Consider the following 20,348-nt stretch of genomic DNA (forward strand, 5'->3'; position numbering starts at 1 on the left):
CTACTGAAGAATTGTGGCTGTGAATGTGTGCAAACTCTTAATTTCATGGAGAATCAGTATGGGATTTTTTTCTTTAACAGTTATTTTAGAATGTTTTCTCCTAGGTTGAAGTACAACAAACATGCTAGTTACTGAACGTGGGCACAAAAGTTAAAATATGTAACATGCATGTAGGATTACTTATTCTACTCTGTTTCTCTAGTGCCTCAATATCAGTCGTTGAGGCACCAACCATTTCTGTGGTTGAGACTAAGATTACTAATTCCAGCATAAACTAGTGTGTTTGTATGTTTTTTTGTTTTTTTTTTTTTTAAAGGATTTTGGTATTCGATTATTAAAAAGCGAATACGATAGATGGGTCGTAGGCCTAATTTGGAAGGATAGACTGAAAGATTTTGGCCTTGACATGCTGGGAGCACATCCCGGATTAGATTTTGCTGAGAGAGTTATTCTGCCAGACAGGAGCGAGTTCTTCTTGTACTCATTATCTCATTGAGGAAAACCATGCTGAGCTCTTGAGGAGCCAGAGTTGATTCTGTAGTTCCACTCGTAATCATGGAAGTAGCCTTTTCCAGAACCTCCAGTTTGCTGTCTCCTTTGTGTAGGCCAGGTAAGCCATTGCTGGACTACATGCTTTAAGTTTTGTTTTGGTCTGCTCGCTGCCAGGGTAGCAGCTGAAACAGATGCTAACAGCTAAAAGGAGCACCAGCTGGTATCTGCATTCCATTTCAAGTTTGTGCGTTTCTCGTGGCCTGTTAGTTTCTGAAACTTCATTGGTCAATTTAGTTTTCAACAGAAGCAGCTTGTGTATTGTCAAGGTGTCGGTTGGTTCTCACCAGTATTTCTTCTTAATGCAGTATCGAGGCACAGTATTAAGGGTCCATTCAAAAGAATAGCACAATTTCTTCAGTGAAGAAGCCGAAACACAGAGTTTAGACACACAGCCACATGATGCTGAGAACTCGTCGGTTCGTTAGTTTTCCTCCTCAAAAGCATTTACCGTCGGACCCTGATTAGCAAGTGTAGTGTTATTAGCTTCGGTTTGCTGACATTGTGCAGTGCAAAGATCCTAGGTGACACTTCCTTTACCCGGTGCTCACCGTACATCCCTGAGTACGGTTTTCTAAGAGACTCGAGTCACGGGATAATTACTGAGGATCTTAGCTTCGATAACTTATGTTGCCTATGTATTGAACTGACCCTTAATTTTAGTTTTTTGTTAACTGTGTCGAGTGTAAAGGGGGCCTTGTGGTCTAACTGAAGCTTTTCTCTTTTTTTTTTTTTCTTTTTTTTTTAAAGTAAGTTTATTTCTTTTAATAAGTTTCAAATGAAAAATTGTTTATTTCAGGTAGTATATTTCCTTTGTATTAGTTGGAGTATGGTTTTAGCTTCATACACTGCCCACATAGGAAAATATTCAACTTGCTTTCAAGACAGTCTTCAGACAAGGGAAAATACGATCTCTCAAGGCAGGTACTGGATTTTTTTCCTTAAATACGTATGTTGCTTGTCTTTGATTTTGTGATATTTATTACAAGTTACAAAGGGCAGCGTAACACCGTGACTTCGTTGGTAGATTTTCCACCAGGACTGCTATTCAAATTGTTCTCATGTACAGTTTGAAGTCACGTTACGGCCGATCTGAATTCCACTACATTTCCGCTTGATTTGTACATTCCACTCTGCAGAATCCAGAGTCTCATCTAACTTTGATTTGTTGGAGGGCGTGTTATTTGTATATTAAAATGCTGTCACTGTGTGACATCCCATATGAATTTTGATGTAGATCACATTGCACTCGATCTGCTGTGATTACGCTTAAAATACTGTTGTTGCTAGATGCAGTGTGATTTTTTTTTTTTTTTTTTTTGAATAAAAAAAATCCCCTCCTGTCAACGATTGAGTCTATGGTTTCTAATGTGATTATGGTCCTATAAGATACAGCTTAGCTATCAGTCTTTTTGTTATCATTATTTTTTTTAATTTTATAAAGCTGGAAAAGGTCAAATGCTGTACTGTTCATTGTCAACAGTGTTGTGTTCATTTTTACGTATATGTTCCTTATAAATAAGGAGCCTTCAAAAAAATAAAATTATTAAAGGAGCAGATGTGCTTGTTGACTATCATGAGGTTTTATTGCACAATCTTTTATACGTCACGAATTGCAACGTGCAAAATGTTTTTGACTTATTCATGAATACTTTCATACGTATTGATACTATGGACATTGAGAACCGACACGCGTTCCTCACGGGGGATCTAGGAAAGGAACCCTCAGTAATGGCGGTAAGTTCATGAATTAAGCTGACATAATAACACCACCCCCCATTTGATCCAGTGTTCTTGCGGTTTATCGGAAGGAAGGGTCATCGCAATGACAAAGTTGGTGGAATGGCCTGTGGTTGACAAGATTCCTCTTTTCTCGCTGGTGTTGCACACTGGAGCCAGGTAACTGGGTCGCTGTGGAATGTCTGCTTTCTTACAGTGCTTTAACCATATCTGCAGCACAGAATAATCCTTGTCACTAATTATTATTATTATTTTTTTTTTAAAGGGGGGTGCGGGAGGGTGGGAAACATTCTCGGTTGGGCCTAAGTATTTTTGAGAGTGGTGTTTGCTTTTTGCCTTTTTGCAGATAAGCCTGAAAACCTGCTTTTTGTTGCATCTTGTCTTTGCTGATTTTGTTCAAGGTAGCAATCTGCTATGTCAAACATACCGCTGTTACTTAGAGATGCTACAAACTTTTGAGTTAGCCTGTTGCTCCCTTAAAGGGAGGCACTTAGGTATTTAATCTACAGAATTTGTTCACATATAATACTATAGAAATGTTACAAAACGTAGTACGCACTCACCACAGGCACCGTATTGTAGAGGATTTTCGGGTGAGATTCTCCTAGCCTTTTAGTTTCCCTGTTCCAGCGTGCTCCATCCAAGAACAGTCCCTGGGTGTAGACCCCTAAATCGGTTGCATCAGAGAACACGTTACAGGAGTGCTGGAAGGGTTTTCTAACTGAAAGCAGCAGCCAGTTCTGCTGTCAGCTGATTGACGGTGTGGGCCTCGGTCAATTTTAGTGTTTCACATGGACAATGGAATACTTACTTGTAACACAACCTTTCTTACACTGAGTTAAAACTTGGTATAATTACGATTTGATAAATCTATAAATGTATTTATAAATTAAGATTTCATAAAGTTAGAAAGTTTGAGCGTCTAGCAGTAGAGCAGCATGTCTGGTCTTTAACAAACATTAAGGCAGTTACAAAATTTAAATTGAAAATACAGGACATGATTTGCACACAGGTCAGCATAAAGTCCTGCTCATATGCTGTGTACTACAAACTTCTGTTGACTTTTTTTCAGAGGAGATGTGATGGTATCTCAAAGAGTATTTCAGTACTCAAACTTGGTTGTTTCAAAATCTAACTCAATTAAAACTTAAAGGTTTGTTCGTTGGTTGGTTGGTTTTTTTTTAAATTTTAAATGCAATAAAGTAATAAGAAATATATGTAAACTTGAATATTAATTACCATAATATAAATAATTTAAATAATAATATAAACAATAAATACCATAATATAAATATATACATAATATATACCATATATAATATATAATAATATATATAATATATTAAAATGTATATTATTATTATATATTATATATTACATTATGCAATATATAATATTACAATATATAATATTTTAAATATATATTATATATAATTATAATTAATAATATATATTAAGTATAATATAAATATTATAATATTATGTATATTATATGATATAATATAAATATAAATTATAATAAGTAAACAAACATTATAAAAATTAGAAAAAAACATTTTGGAAATGATGATAAGTTGAAACTGATCGGGTGATGTTTTCCTAAGCACCCTGCCCAAGCCTTCTTCTCACAAGCCCTGGTCAAAGGGATTCTCTTGAAAGTATTAAAGAGCATGATGATCTTCCCTTCCTCATAAGCCATTGTATTACGAACTGATCAGTTTAATGCTTCATTTTTCTGAAGACAGGAGACCGACTGAGTAGTGTTTAAGAATGTAGTTCTGTACTGCGCATCCTAATCATATCCCCAACTTATTTTACAAAGGGTAGCGAAGCAAGTGCAGTCAACAGCCAATGGCTTTGCTTTCATTGGTTTAGGAAAATCTTCCAAGTTGTGTAACTGGAAAGAAATAAGGGCAAGCTAATAGTGCTTGGAAGTTTTATTTGCAGTGGGGAGCTGGGGGTAAGAACTATTCTGTGTTGATGATATTTTATCCCTTCAGGCAAAATCGGAGTCCTGTAATGTTCTATGTAGCTTCTTGCTTCTTGCGTATTTTGTGTGTTTGGTGGGGGAACAGCACCTTTCTGTATGTTGCGTTGCTACTTAATTACACTCAGTAACTTAACTGCTGAACTCTTGAGTCCGCAACGTAATGCTAACTAATGCTTGGTTTACGTACCATCGTCTGGAGCAATGTCATATTCCTTATCTTCCAGCACTTCATAGTCAAATGCTAACAGGTCTATTGGAATAGTGTACTTTCTGGCATAGTTCTGCTGGGCACCAGTTAAGAACGCTTGAGTGAAGAAGAATCCTGAAATCCAGAAGACGGGTGGCATTCCATTTTCATACCACATCTGCAGCAGCAAGAGAGGACAGAAGGGGGAAGCATATGTTTCTGGTAGTATTTAGAAAGCAACTTAACAGCCAGAGTCATTTAACCTTTGATGCATTGAAGGGTGACTCTGTGGTATTCTTCACATGGCTCAGCAACAACTAAAACATAGGAGCCGTACATAAACAGCATATTTCTCTAGAGCCAGCACTAGAAAGAAAATAACTCAGTCCCAGATGAAACCAGAAGTCATGTTAAGGTTTATTTCAGCATCTGTGGTGTGACAGTCTCATTAGAAGATGAACACCTGTTGTTCTCAGTCAACAGAGATGACTAAGGCACAGAAAAGGGCCAAGCATTGAGGTGACTGATGAAGGTCAGCTTGGGCGAGCTGTAATTTTACAGGCGAAAGGACCCACAGTTTGGCATTAAGTTGATCAAGCTTAATTCCACTGAAAGCTATTATTTGATCTTAAGGTAACAGATTTCAGGTTGTGAGTGGAGAAACTGTCACATGCCTCTATGCCAGGACAAAAGAAGGAGAACATGGAACAGAATTTCCTTGGTGAGATGGCAAAAAAAAATGAGAGAGAGATGAGACAGCCAGCGGGGCTTCAGAGGGGAAGGTTGTGCTTAACCAATGTGTAGCTTGTGGTGAGAGGGGTGGTGACAGACAGCATTGCTGTGCACTTCAGCCGGGCCTATGACAGGGTCTTCCACCCTTGCGTCTGAACTAGGACGGGGATTTGATGGGTGGATCACATGGGACAGAAAGGCTGCTTGGGGTTGATTAACAGTTCTACTGCCAGGTTGACCCCTGTAATCTGCAGAATTCCCCAAGGAAAAATGAACATGGGAGTGTGTGTACCTGTAAGAACTTAAGTCTACTTAAAAAATCATGAATGTAGCTGCCCCGAGGCTTGAGACTTGGATAGGACTTAATCATCCACAGTCCTGGAATTTTGCCTTTCAAAATGCTGTTCACCACTTCTTCCAGTTCAGCCGACATCACTACTTCCCCCTAAAAAAAAGGAAGACAATTAAATACTCTGAGTTCCAGTGCGTGTGTGTTAATGAGGGGTGGGGGGGAGGAACAGGGAAAGGGAGGGGAATGGCAGAAAAGAGGGAAGGGTAGGAGGAGAAAAAAAAGGAAGACAATAAAATACTCTGAGTTCAAGTGCGTGTGTGTTAATGAGGGGTGGGGGGGAGGAACAGGGAAAGGGAGGGGAATGTCAAAAAAGAGGGAAGGATGCAGGGGTGGAATGAGAGAAGAAGGAAAAAGGTGAGAAAAGAGGGGAAAGAAAGGGGGAGAAAGAACAAAGTAATTAAAGAGATGAACAAGGGAGGGTAGGGAGATGTGAGAAAGGAGGGAAGGGTCGAATAAGAAGAAGAGGGAACAATGGGAGGAGTGTAAAAGGGAGGGGGGACCGGGGGGACCGGGGGGACGAAGGACCCGAAGGACCCGAAGGACCCGAAGGACCCGAAGGACCCGAAGGACCCGAAGGACCCGAAGGACCCGAAGGACCGAAGGACCCGAAGGACCGAAGGACACGAAGGACCGAAGGACACGAAGGACCGGCGGACCGGCGGACCGAAGGACCGAAGGACACGAAGGACCGGCGGACCGAAGGACCGAAGGACACGAAGGACCGGCGGACCGAAGGACCGAAGGACACGAAGGACCGGCGGACCGAAGGACCGAAGGACCGAAGGACCGAAGGACCGAAGGAACGAAGGACCGAAGGAACGAAGGAACGAAGGACCGAAGGAACGAAGGACCGAAGGAACGAAGGACCGAAGGACCGAAGGACCGAAGGACCGAAGGACCGAAGGAACGAAGGAACGAAGGACCGAAGGAACGAAGGACCGAAGGAACGAAGGACCGAAGGACCGAAGGACCGAAGGAACGAAGGACCGAAGGACCGAAGGACCGAAGGAACGAAGGACCGAAGGACCGAAGGACCGAAGGACCGAAGGAACGAAGGACCGAAGGACCGAAGGACCGAAGGACCGAAGGACCGAAGGACCGAAGGACCGAAGGACCGAAGGACCGAAGGACCGAAGGACCGAAGGAACGAAGGACCGAAGGACCGAAGGAACGAAGGAACGAAGGAACGAAGGAACGAAGGAACGAAGGAACGAAGGACCGAAGGACCGAAGGACCGAAGGAACGAAGGACCGAAGGACCGAAGGACCGAAGGAACGAAGGACCGAAGGACCGAAGGACCGAAGGACCGAAGGAACGAAGGAACGAAGGAACGAAGGACCGAAGGAACGAAGGAACGAAGGACCGAAGGACCGAAGGACCGAAGGACCGAAGGAACGAAGGACCGAAGGAACGAAGGAACGAAGGACCGAAGGACCGAAGGAACGAAGGACCGAAGGACCGAAGGACCGAAGGACCGAAGGAACGAAGGAACGAAGGAACGAAGGAACGAAGGAACGAAGGACCGAAGGACCGAAGGAACGAAGGAACGAAGGACCGAAGGACCGAAGGAACGAAGGAACGAAGGACCGAAGGACCGAAGGACCGAAGGAACGAAGGACCGAAGGAACGAAGGAACGAAGGACCGAAGGACCGAAGGAACGAAGGAACGAAGGAACGAAGGACCGAAGGAACGAAGGAACGAAGGAACGAAGGAACGAAGGACCGAAGGACCGAAGGAACGAAGGAACGAAGGAACGAAGGAACGAAGGACCGAAGGAACGAAGGAACGAAGGACCGAAGGACCGAAGGAACGAAGGAACGAAGGACCGAAGGACCGAAGGAACGAAGGAACGAAGGACCGAAGGACCGAAGGAACGAAGGAACGAAGGAACGAAGGAACGAAGGAACGAAGGAACGAAGGAACGAAGGACCGAAGGACCGAAGGAACGAAGGACCGAAGGAACGAAGGAACGAAGGACCGAAGGAACGAAGGAACGAAGGAACGAAGGACCGAAGGAACGAAGGACCGAAGGAACGAAGGAACGAAGGAACGAAGGAACGAAGGAACGAAGGAACGAAGGAACGAAGGACCGAAGGACCGAAGGAACGAAGGACCGAAGGAACGAAGGAACGAAGGAACGAAGGACCGAAGGACCGAAGGACCGAAGGAACGAAGGAACGAAGGACCGAAGGACCGAAGGACCGAAGGACCGAAGGAACGAAGGACCGAAGGAACGAAGGACCGAAGGACCGAAGGAACGAAGGAACGAAGGAACGAAGGAACGAAGGAACGAAGGAACGAAGGAACGAAGGAACGAAGGAACGAAGGAACGAAGGAACGAAGGAACGAAGGAACGAAGGAACGAAGGAACGAAGGAACGAAGGAACGAAGGACCGAAGGACCGAAGGAACGAAGGAACGAAGGAACGAAGGACCGAAGGAACGAAGGAACGAAGGAACGAAGGAACGAAGGAACGAAGGAACGAAGGAACGAAGGACCGAAGGAACGAAGGAACGAAGGACCGAAGGAACGAAGGAACGAAGGACCGAAGGAACGAAGGAACGAAGGAACGAAGGAACGAAGGAACGAAGGAACGAAGGAACGAAGGAACGAAGGACCGAAGGAACGAAGGAACGAAGGACCGAAGGAACGAAGGACCGAAGGACCGAAGGAACGAAGGAACGAAGGAACGAAGGAACGAAGGACCGAAGGACCGAAGGAACGAAGGAACGAAGGAACGAAGGAACGAAGGACCGAAGGAACGAAGGAACGAAGGAACGAAGGAACGAAGGAACGAAGGACCGAAGGAACGAAGGAACGAAGGAACGAAGGAACGAAGGAACGAAGGAACGAAGGAACGAAGGAACGAAGGAACGAAGGAACGAAGGAACGAAGGAACGAAGGAACGAAGGAACGAAGGAACGAAGGAACGAAGGAACGAAGGAACGAAGGAACGAAGGAACGAAGGAACGAAGGAACGAAGGAACGAAGGAACGAAGGAACGAAGGAACGAAGGAACGAAGGAACGAAGGAACGAAGGAACGAAGGAACGAAGGAACGAAGGAACGAAGGAACGAAGGAACGAAGGAACGAAGGAACGAAGGAACGAAGGAACGAAGGAACGAAGGAACGAAGGAACGAAGGAACGAAGGAACGAAGGAACGAAGGAACGAAGGAACGAAGGAACGAAGGAACGAAGGAACGAAGGAACGAAGGAACGAAGGAACGAAGGAACGAAGGAACGAAGGAACGAAGGAACGAAGGAACGAAGGAACGAAGGAACGAAGGAACGAAGGAACGAAGGAACGAAGGAACGAAGGAACGAAGGAACGAAGGAACGAAGGAACGAAGGAACGAAGGAACGAAGGAACGAAGGAACGAAGGAACGAAGGAACGAAGGAACGAAGGAACGAAGGAACGAAGGAACGAAGGAACGAAGGAACGAAGGAACGAAGGAACGAAGGAACGAAGGAACGAAGGAACGAAGGAACGAAGGAACGAAGGAACGAAGGAACGAAGGAACGAAGGAACGAAGGAACGAAGGAACGAAGGAACGAAGGAACGAAGGAACGAAGGAACGAAGGAACGAAGGAACGAAGGAACGAAGGAACGAAGGAACGAAGGAACGAAGGAACGAAGGAACGAAGGAACGAAGGAACGAAGGAACGAAGGAACGAAGGAACGAAGGAACGAAGGAACGAAGGAACGAAGGAACGAAGGAACGAAGGAACGAAGGAACGAAGGAACGAAGGAACGAAGGAACGAAGGAACGAAGGAACGAAGGAACGAAGGAACGAAGGAACGAAGGAACGAAGGAACGAAGGAACGAAGGAACGAAGGAACGAAGGAACGAAGGAACGAAGGAACGAAGGAACGAAGGAACGAAGGAACGAAGGAACGAAGGAACGAAGGAACGAAGGAACGAAGGAACGAAGGAACGAAGGAACGAAGGAACGAAGGAACGAAGGAACGAAGGAACGAAGGAACGAAGGAACGAAGGAACGAAGGAACGAAGGAACGAAGGAACGAAGGAACGAAGGAACGAAGGAACGAAGGAACGAAGGAACGAAGGAACGAAGGAACGAAGGAACGAAGGAACGAAGGAACGAAGGAACGAAGGAACGAAGGAACGAAGGAACGAAGGAACGAAGGAACGAAGGAACGAAGGAACGAAGGAACGAAGGAACGAAGGAACGAAGGAACGAAGGAACGAAGGAACGAAGGAACGAAGGAACGAAGGAACGAAGGAACGAAGGAACGAAGGAACGAAGGAACGAAGGAACGAAGGAACGAAGGAACGAAGGAACGAAGGAACGAAGGAACGAAGGAACGAAGGAACGAGATCGCCCATTCATGTCCAGAAACATGGTTATGGAATATGAAAGAGGGCAGTATTCCATGTACCTTCATGTGTTTTTGGACATTGACACTTTTTTATTGATTCTTGTTGAATTGTCCCATTTCTGGAACAGGAACACAATTATATACATGGAGTCCCATTCCCAGACACACTCAATGAGACACATGGACAACATGCTGCATGATATGGTTGAGTGCTTATGGTGACACACAGTTGTACAAGATGATCTTGTACATTGTTTCCAACATTGTGATTCCTTGATTCCAGCATTCTATGATTCATACTGTCACTTTAAGTGGTTCATTATCTTCTCACTACAATGTCATTGTCAAAGTCACAGGGACACTTACTCCAGATGTCACCTGTCACATCATAAACAACATCATGAACAACATAATACATAGATTTGGCACCCAGACCAGCTGCCCAGGACTGTAATATCAAACATTAGACATGTTGTAACAAAAAACACTGAAAAAAAACAAAGTTGCCATGACCTAACATTTCATCTTTGTTTCCTCAAAAGAAAAAGGTTTTGACTTTAATACTGCAGAAGCTACCATTCAAAACCACTAGAACCCCTACTTGCACACAGTATCTGAAAATAAAACAGATACAAATCCCAAGACTGTACACAAACAGTTAGCACAATATAGCAGCTGACAGGACCCCTAAATTTTTTCTAAGCTACTCCCTTCATCCATAATCAACACTGCCCTCACTAAAACAAGGAAACTAAGTCCTCCACTTGCTGAGCTTCCCCTGCAGGTAGGTACTGCTCTGACTCTTCTGTTAACTCAGCTGTTTCATCGTCTTATTGAATACAAGGTCCTTTCCACCACAGACAACCCTGAACACATTCTCTTACACAAGCTTAACAACCTTTCAACTTAAGCGAGCTAAGTCGCTCTACCGAGCTCCAAGTGTACCAAATTGTGCACGCTGCACGCTTCACAAAGGTGTACTAATTCAGACTACTATTTCATTTCCTTCTTTACCATTATTTCCATACCTTACCGGTCACTAAAGCACTACCAATGATGCCAGCAACAAAGCGCTACTCAAAAGCTTAAGCACATGCATTTTATATACATATATATTTTTCTGTATACGTTTGTGCATATCTATATGTATATTTATATATATATATATATCAATGTGTATACGTATATATATGCACACAGACACACAAAAATATATATGGATATAATCATATATGCAGTATTGCTTCAATTAGGCCAGCTCTTAATTCCAAGAAAGCTTCTAGTAAATTTGCAACTTTCAGATATTTACCTCACCTTCAGGAACGAAGGCCGCTCGAATCAAATTCGTCATCTCTACTTGTAATGACTTCTAGTAAAAAAATGTCTTCAAAACGCTAAGTAGTACGCAGTGATCCCAGTTGTCAGTGACTCTGCCGACGTAGTTACATTCCCTGGTCATGTAGCAAAAAGCATTGTATGGCACCTCCTAGAGAAAAAAAGAAAAAACAAAAAACGTTCAGCCACAACCTGTAACTTAACCTGACAGCCACGTTACTATTGCTATCATCTAATTTAAAGTCAACCAGCGTTCTCTAAAAACCTTAACAAACCACCATTTACAACTGATGGTTCCCTCTTACAGCGTAGATCTCCTGATCTGCAACTACTTTAGTACTCAGTCTGATCTCTATACTTAATATTTCACTATTTATACTACACTTGAGCTACTTTCCTCTTATGTAACACCGCTTATTCTTTAGAACAATAATACAGCAAAAAAAAAAAAAAAAAAAAAAAGCTACATTGTCACAAAGCAACCTCACCCATCATCTGAGCAACACCTACGAAGCTTACGTTGGCTTTGTTTGCGATTGAAAACATTTCAGCAAAGTATTACATCTCGTTTAAAACAACTGTGCTATGAAAGATAAATAATGGCAAATATTTTCTGGTCAAATAAGCTGATGCACAAAAATCTAATCCAGAAAACGCAGCTTTCTGAGCCTTAACAAAAACAGCCAGCACCGGGAAGGGCATTTATGTAATAACGCTACAAATTCCATTGGCCCTCACGATTCAACAGAGCAACCGCTTAAAACCCGTGCGACAACAACATTGCAGATTTGCAATGGCAAATAGCGTGCTTTTTAATTCATTTCTTTTCAAGACACGTATTATCAAAGCCATGCTAAGAAGCCACCGCTGAAGGAGGAGACGAGCAGAAAACAGAAAACGCTTCCTTTTCTGCTACCGATAATCAAAAGCAATTTGAGCGCAATACAGAACAACTATTTAACTTGCAACCTTTTTTACCCAGAGCTAACTTAGGTGGTCACCATTTTCCTTAACCCCTTCGCAAAGTAAGGCCACCGCCACATTACTAACCGTTTTCTTGCAGCTGTTTTAAAAATTAGAGTCAGGCAAGTGATCCATCAGATATGAACAAAGTCTGTTCGCCCGTAAACCCTTTGGCGCTTCGTTTCTCATCTTCACTCCGTTCTGAAGAACGAACGCCAGAAATGTGGCAGACGGGTAGCTGGTGAGCCAGATTCTGAAATCCCGATGTGCTGCCTCTGGGTTAAGCTCCTACAATAAATGCGTATGAAAACAACTGGAATAAGTGACAGACCAACACGCATCTCCTCTGTTATTATTTATGCAATTTTTTTTCAGGAAATTGGAAACTATTCCAGTTAGATGTATGAATTTCTGAAAGTCTCACAAGCGACGATTATGAGATTCAAACTTAAGACAATTCTCATTTCCCTGGATGCCGGAGCGCTTTCATTCCTGGCTGCGGAATACCAGACTGAAATTTTTGCTCTTTGTGCAACACGTGAACGAAAACGAGGTGCCCCGCGTGCACCTCAACGGCAATGGCATGTGTACTTTGCATATTTACTGTCGTATAGCTCTTCTCACAAAAGCTACAATGATAATACCTACTCATAAAAAATGCATTAAGAACTCTAGCAAACGGTAAGCGAGAACTGTACTCCGATAATTTTTTGCAAACCTGCAGCCGTTCAAATGTAACATTGGTTAGTGTGCTGCTTTTCTGCAGCGATAGACGTGCAAAAAAGCTCTCAGCCTGAAGAGGCGGCTGTAGCGCTCAATTTAATGTTTCAGAAATAGGCCGCTTCTGCCCCGTTTGCAGACGCTTTCTACTGCAGCGGCCAGAAGGATAAAGACAGAACCAATGTGGCGATTCTAAATAATTAATGGGAATTGCCATTGAGCATAGTGAACTGCCTATAAGCCTCAAACTTATACTTTCAAAAGCGTACTGAAAATATTACTGATTTTTACCTCACACGCTCCTTCCGGCGTGGTCATACGTGAGCTCCCCAAACGGCAGTTGGGCAGAACTATCCACGTTCCTTCCTTCGCTGCCTCTCAACGGCTAAAAACTCTGGTGGTCGCAGACGAGCAGTGCAAGAAATCTATCTCCAGGAAATCTAGGAGCTTCAGAATAACAACCCTCTTTTACAAAAGTGCTGATTTCTACTGCTAGGATTTCATGCTAGTTTGTCTGCTTTAAATAACATCATAGTCAAAACAAGTAAGAATGCACGTAATTAATTTTTAAGTGCAAACTCCACCCATGATCTTAAGATGCTATGTTACCACACTGTCTGACAGTTTATGCTTCCCCTTAAGGAGAACCAAAAGACCCCTTTCAACGTGTTCTGAAGCACCTAAAAAAGGTTTTCTGAGCTTGCTTCGGTATTTCTATTTCTACTCAATTAGCTATTTATACAAACACGCAAACGCACGTGGAAACGCATAGTCTACCTTAAAAAAAAAAGGAAGATATTACAATATCTGATCATAAGCAAACTTAATGAGCGCTACCTTGGGGTCATCACCGTGAGAACATACAATATCAGTGGTGCGCAAGAGTGACAGTCAGAAAACGCTCTCCACAAATCAAATGGAGGTGGCTTGATAAACTGACGGCCCAGGTTGTGAATGATGAATTTCTGTGCCATTGGTATGCCCTAGAAAAAGAAGCAATAAAATCTGAATGTCCTAATGATATGCAAGTGTTCCTATGCTGCTTTGAACAGCTTACTATAAGCCACGAGGAGAGTACCACTACACAGAAAATGAAGCACCAATTTAGACCCAAGAAAATGACTTACAATGTATGAAGCGAAACCACAACAGTCTTGTAATAAAAACGTGCCCTACAATGGCTGAAATAAGTGATCCCCCATATTGTTTCTATCCCACACCCGAATGAAGTAACACGGGGATGTACGAACCTGGAAATCCGCCCGCGTGCGTGCTATTTGTATTATAAAAAGCGTTTCAGCTTTCTAATACCTTAATTAAACCAGTTTCAGGAGTCATAGTACCTTGGTTTTACAAACTGCACCAAAAAATAATATCATACGTTTTTAATTTATTATTGAGAAGACAAATAAGCACAGTACCTTAACATAAATGCAAAACTATTTTTAAGAAAATTACTTGAAACTTCAGGAACTACAAACATCCACAAATACATTTCTCTTTGAAATCGCCATTTGTTTTATTTCTCTTAACAAATAAACCTTAAAACACATGGGATATTGCATAATTAAAAATTCACTATTACGAAGATCCAACATCAACAAACGCAATATAAAATTTTGACCCTTAACATGAAATTCAAGTAGTTTAATACACTTCAAAAACACCAGTAGCGGTTCAATCCCTTTTATTACAACCTATGTGTTTTCAACAGCTTCTGTATCAACTCTACATAAAACTATTGAATTTCTATAAGCTTTTCACTTACATTTTCAACATCACAATTATAAAAGGATTACAATAATAAATACAATCATACATTGTAAACACCATTCATTTCAGTTAATAAATACATAATATGAAACATCACATACCTGAAACAAAAGAAGACTTGATTCCCACTCTTCACACTCCTACTCTCACCCATGTGTTCTCACTTATTTTAAAGCCGCTCTGCTTCACAGGTGTAGTGTGTCACCAATTAGGAAAATACCTTAAATTGGAGACCTGGAAAGACAGGAGCTCTGACATACGCTCCCTACAGCCTGCACCGATGGAGACGCTTCTGGAAGAGCTTCTTTCAGCTTCAAAACTTCTGAATGAGTATAAAGAGATGTACAATTATGAAAATCGCTTAAAAACCTTTGTTAATTGGCCTTTTGTGAAAAACTGCAAGTGCTCTCCAGAGAATGTGAGTCTGATAAAGGATACTTTAATCTTGTCCTGTATTTGATACACTGTGAAAATGAAGTTGTTCATGTTAGTATGCTTATGTTCAAGTGGTGTTGTGAGCCTCTGCTTAACCTGAGATGATAAGCTGGGTGGTCCAACTTGACTGTACTCTGAGATACTGCAGAAGAATGATTACAAGCTTATGTATTTAGTTTGCTGATCTACCTACAATTTTTTATATTCCAAAGTTATGGTTACTTTTTGTATTATATTGTGTGTCTACTTGCAGATTCTCTTTTTGGAAAGAAGCTTAGAAGACTGTTCTACTTCATCTAGCAGGAAGGATGAAGTAGTGGAATGATTGCTACATGAATCTAATATGAAAAAATAAAATAACTTTAATTTTAGTAAACTTAATGCTTTAATGCTTACATCCTTGCAGGCTTCAATTTCAGAGCTGAAAATGGGAGACCGAGCTTCTGTTTTAGCACAAGTATGAAACAACTGGGTTAAATCTCAGATAAACCGTGCTAAGGGAATTGTTTAAGAGGTGAATCTTGATAACTGAAACCAACTTCTTTTTCAGTTTTCTTACCAGAGGCCATTCTAAACTGACAGTAAAATACAGCGCTCAACTCCTACAGCTTATATGTAAGGGCTTTCTGTGGCAGTAGCCACATGCTACATTTTTTTTTTCCAGGATTAAAAAAAAAAAAAAAAAATTATTCTTAGCTAGAGCAGATTATGTGCACAGATAGTGGAATGCATCTGTAGATGAGTTAGCTAATTTCTGAAATACCAAAGGTACTCAGGTAGCCTACCAACATAAAAACTGTGTAGAAACTTGCTCCCTAGACCAGACCTTTCCTTGTTCCTTTACTAATTACGTGTCCGCTTGCAGCTCTCGCTCTTAAAACTTTTTTCAGCTGGATCTGTGCGGATAGATATGGCAGGGAAAGACATTACCAAAAGTTCTTTGTGACGGTTCGTTGTGAGCATGAGCCGTGTGTTGAATGAAGTTCTAAACTTCTGAACTGTCTCTTGCAGATGGCAAAGGCGGGCTTTATCCACTGCCAAAGTGCAAATGAACCGGATGTAGCAAAATGTTTCTTTTGCTTGATAGAACTGGAGGGCTGGGAACCTAATGATGACCCAAGGTAAGCGTAGGCTTAACCATGTAAAATATTTCTCTAAATGTCCTTGACAACGCCCCCTTACGTATTACAAAACTAACAAGTTTCCTAGCATTTCTCTAAACTGAAGCCTACCAAAAGTTTATCCTATCTTAAACCTTAACGCACTTGATAATTATACTTTGCATAGTTTTTCATTGCTCCTCTTGCATCCAAAGAGAACGTTTTTGATTCGGCAAGCGGAAAATAATTTCTATCAATGCTGTAAAATCAGCCTAGATCTTGCCTCGCACTGTTCCTTGCTCAACTGGTTTTTATCTAACAAAGACTGAATTATATTTCAGATTTTATCTGCTAAATGCCTCCCTGCCCATAGACAGAAATACTGAAGAAACCTGTCTGCTTTTTACGCGTCTTGAAGTGCAATTTTCTTGGTTTTAATACCCGTTCTTGTTCTGGGCTCACACTGCAGGGAGGAACACGCCAAACGTCGTAGCTGTGGATTTTTATCTCTTACTAAGCAGTTTGATGATCTGACAATGGAGGAGTATTACATGCTGGAGATGATGCGGCTAAGAACCTTCCTTGTAAGTGTTAACTAAGTAATCTTAAAATGTAAAGCTGAACTATTTAAAAACAAACAAACAAAAACAAAACACACACAAAAAAAAAAAAAAAAAAAAAAAAAAAAGAAACCCACAACTCTTTCCTTTCTGAAGATGGTTGAATGCTATGGAGGGAATGATGGCGTAATGCCAGAATGGGACTAATTTGGAATTGACAATTAAAATGCCTTATTTGCTAAGAACCTGCACCTCTAGCCCTTCCAAACCTAGTTTACTGTCTAGCTTCTGGAAGAAAACTTAGTTTTGTTCTGATTGTTCACCCAACAACTCATTACAGTAGAAAAATGAACTTCAGGGCATGATAGTCATTCCCGGAAACTACAATTAGCAGCTCTATCTTTTCTCAGAGGGAAGACACCTGACAAAATAAGACTTGGTCGGCCTGCTGCTTTTTGTCTCTAGCTTTATATAGAATTGCTGTGTAATTATGCTATCAGACTTTAAAGCAGCTTCTGAATGAGTCACAGTTCTTGAGTTCTGATTGTCCCTACGGCATTTGTGTGGGCCGTGCTGCTGACGTATACTGAAGCACATGTATCTGAGCTTTTTTAATTAATGGCCTTTGATATGCCCTCTCTTAATTCTATGGATAATAATAGAGAACGAAGTGAGCCAAACTCTTTGATGGGGAGTGCTAACTGTGCCCCTTATTCGTCGTCTAAGCTCTTTGTGGCTTTGCGCAGTAGATCTTTATTTTGCTTATAAGGTCTCCTATTGAAAGCATATCTGGTGGCTGTCAAGATTACATCAAGAATAAATAGTGCTCAAATAGCTAAAAAGAGGAGCAGTCTGCTTTATTGGAAGCGGTCCGATACTTCAGAAGCTGGGCAAATTGTAAAAAGTTACTACCTAAACTAAAACTAAATTCAAGACACTCTCCGTGAAGCGATTTAAAGTGTAAACAATGGGCTTGCAACTTACAAGTTTGCTAAATATATTAAAAAAAATAAAATAAAAATCACTGAACTGAACCCCAGTGGCGAGGTTGGTGGAAAAGTTTCTGAATTGATGGTGACTCGTGTACAAATCACCTGACGGACCATTGTGCACCATTCAGACAGTGGTACTGCTCCTAGAAAGCATACTTCTAAGCTAAGATCAGTAGCGGATAAATGACCTCTTGAGGATCTAAGTTCTGAACCCCTCTAAATTAGATAAGTTACTCATCTGAAAATCTCAATCTTTTGCTTTGCTTTAAGTGCAAAACCGGCAGAAGCGTAATAAATGCCTTTGAAGAAGAAGTTGCTGCGACTAGGAAGCGTCTCGTAGATAACTTTGTCTCCAAACATCAATATACGCCATGGCCACCGGCGCCCACCCAAGCCGATCTGACTTGCCAACCTTCTGAAAGCTCATACGACGAGTCCAGAAGTTGAATATGACTGACATTTTTTTCTCTTTATATGGTAAAAATATTTTTATTCTGGTACAAATACTAATATTAAGCTAAACAGCAGTTTGAGGAAGCGGGGAGAATTTCTAAATAGGCTCTCTAGAGCAGAAGTAGCAACCGATTTATTTCTCTCTTTCGCAAAATGTTTTCTCAGGGCTAGACATGGGCTAATGCTAGTCCCAATAACCTGCGAATGTATGATAAATATGTAAGCGAATACTTTTATTTTGCTTTTCGTGGGGCGACTTTTGAATAAAGATGACTAATGGTGAGTACCTGTTGCGATCTACGCTTTATTCGAGTCTTTGAGCCAGACGCTCGTTAAGGTCCTGAATCAAAATACTTTCTGTAGAACAAAATGGATCTGGGTGTCTGCAGTAATTACTACTTAACAGTCTACTCTACTGTTAAATTATGTTCCTACACCAGTCTAATTGACCTTGAATAGCAATGTGAAAAACTTACGCAAGCCAAGTTGTCAGACATAATAAAAAAGGAAAGTCACTAGGCTCGTAAGATGATCTTGAGCTGGAAACGCTCAGGAGATTTTGGTGTATGCAGTGAAACGTTAAAAAAAAAAAAAAAAAAAAAAAAAACGCTCAAGGCCTATCCTTCTATGTTAATAAGTCTGCTCATTACACTTTTCTGGGAGGAGATGTGGCTAGTTTCTAGACTAACCAAAGGTATATTCCGTGTCCTATTGTTACGTATGTAAAATCTAGGGTAAAGAAGGAGGAGAGGGTACGTTTGGAACAACAGCATTTATCTTACTGTGACTTCTACCTGGTGAACAGACTACCTCAGCGTGAACTTTCACAGTCTTACCACATCTGTTTCTCTCCTCTGTCTCACTGTGAGTACTAAGCAAGCGTACACTTAGCTGCCAGCTGGAGCTAAAATGCAGCAACTCAGGTGAAATGCATATTTGCAAATGTTTTTTGTTTCTAAAATACACATGGGTTTTTTGTGTTTTTTTTTTAATTAGGCAGTAGCCTTGTACGTACCTTCTCAGGTCTCAGACAGCGAATGATGAGCATCCTTTGGAATTTGCCCAACTTTGCTTGCCCCTCTGCAGGAAAATCCTTGTGCTGAGCATCCTATAAACATAAATATTTCATTTTTCTCTAAAGCATTTGTGAATCATGTGAATTGCTGATTATCTTAACTCAATACATCAATTCACAAGGGACTTCGTAAAAATCTGCGGGAATGGGATTTTTTTTTTTTTTTTTTTTTTTTTTTTTTTTTTTTTTTTTTTTTTTTTTAAGGAAAAACATTAAGTGAGGGAAAATAACTTAAAGTATATCTAGGGAGCATCTACTGTAGCAGAGAAGCCACTCATTTTTCAGGTATTTAAAATGTAATGACCCCAGTTCCTCTCTTCTCTAGGAAGAAAGCAGGTGAGAGATGAGGTACAGGAAATGCTATGCTATTATATGACAATCGGTATTTATGCCGGATCTGAGTGAAATTGAACAGAAAAACCGAGTCAAAGAATGCCCCGGAACTTATTTTGTAAGCGGCTTATAAATATTCCAGCTAGGTGACAGCAGTTACTAGACTGGAATAACCATGAGCGTGCGGTGTATGTTAACTTACTCCAGTACAACGCTAACTGGCCACTGGTGTTATGGCTGCACTGGGGCAACTTAGGCTCGCATGTAAAGGGCCGGGCACAGAGGTGTGCGGGTGGACTAAAGGTTCCGAGCAACTTTGATTTAGCAAATCCGTTAGTGATGGAGCTTGCGTTCCTCAAAGGGCCTGGACTCTGAACCTCTCCATGATTCCTTAGCACTTAGTGCAGCATTCTAGATTCTAATCTTATTTTTCAATTAATATATGGGTGAAATAGGTATGTCATGGTGAAAACGCTAACGACTCTTTAAGAGCACAGCAAAAACAGTGCTAGTTCGGTATCACTGAGAAAATTAAGAAATGCTAATGAGCGAAGGTTGCACCGAAAACTGTAATGAGTTGCGCTACTGCCAAAAACTGTTTGCTTCTCCATGAGAAGCAGAGATGCAGCAGTAAGCTTTGAGGTTAAGTGGGCCGGCTGGCTGGGGGAAACCAAGTTTCGGTCCCTGCTCTAAGATACAGAGCTTAACTTTAGT

The 20,348-nt window shown here is 41.6% G+C and overlaps 1 protein-coding gene and 1 pseudogene across 2 annotated transcripts in view; one reads left to right on the plus strand and one right to left on the minus strand.

Annotated features, from left to right (window-relative positions):
- Positions 1–2,292: 2,292 nt before the first annotated feature.
- The window catches only part of LOC306949110 (dynein axonemal heavy chain 7-like), a 96,369-nt pseudogene continuing 78,313 nt past the window's right edge, over positions 2,293–20,348 (minus strand). Inside the window, exons 42-50 of the transcript in view lie at positions 19,242–19,334; positions 13,716–13,896; positions 12,281–12,293; positions 11,301–11,381; positions 10,227–10,343; positions 5,491–5,643; positions 4,467–4,644; positions 2,853–2,956; positions 2,293–2,499 (exon numbers count right to left, since the gene is read on the minus strand). The product of the transcript in view is annotated as a dynein axonemal heavy chain 7-like (transcript). The remainder of the gene's footprint in view (positions 2,500–2,852; positions 2,957–4,466; positions 4,645–5,490; positions 5,644–10,226; positions 10,344–11,300; positions 11,382–12,280; positions 12,294–13,715; positions 13,897–19,241; positions 19,335–20,348) is intronic.
- Positions 14,967–18,220, plus strand: LOC306949180 (baculoviral IAP repeat-containing protein 5.1-like; the record flags this gene model as incomplete). Its single annotated transcript, XM_079538958.1, has 4 exons — positions 14,967–15,104; positions 16,133–16,242; positions 16,691–16,805; positions 18,044–18,220. 4 exons carry the CDS (start codon positions 14,967–14,969, stop codon positions 18,218–18,220), a joined length of 540 nt encoding a protein of 179 aa, XP_079395084.1.

This window comes from Tetrao urogallus (genome assembly GCF_951394365.1).
Source record: "Tetrao urogallus genome assembly, chromosome: 8".
Taxonomy (NCBI): Eukaryota; Metazoa; Chordata; class Aves; order Galliformes; family Phasianidae; genus Tetrao; species Tetrao urogallus.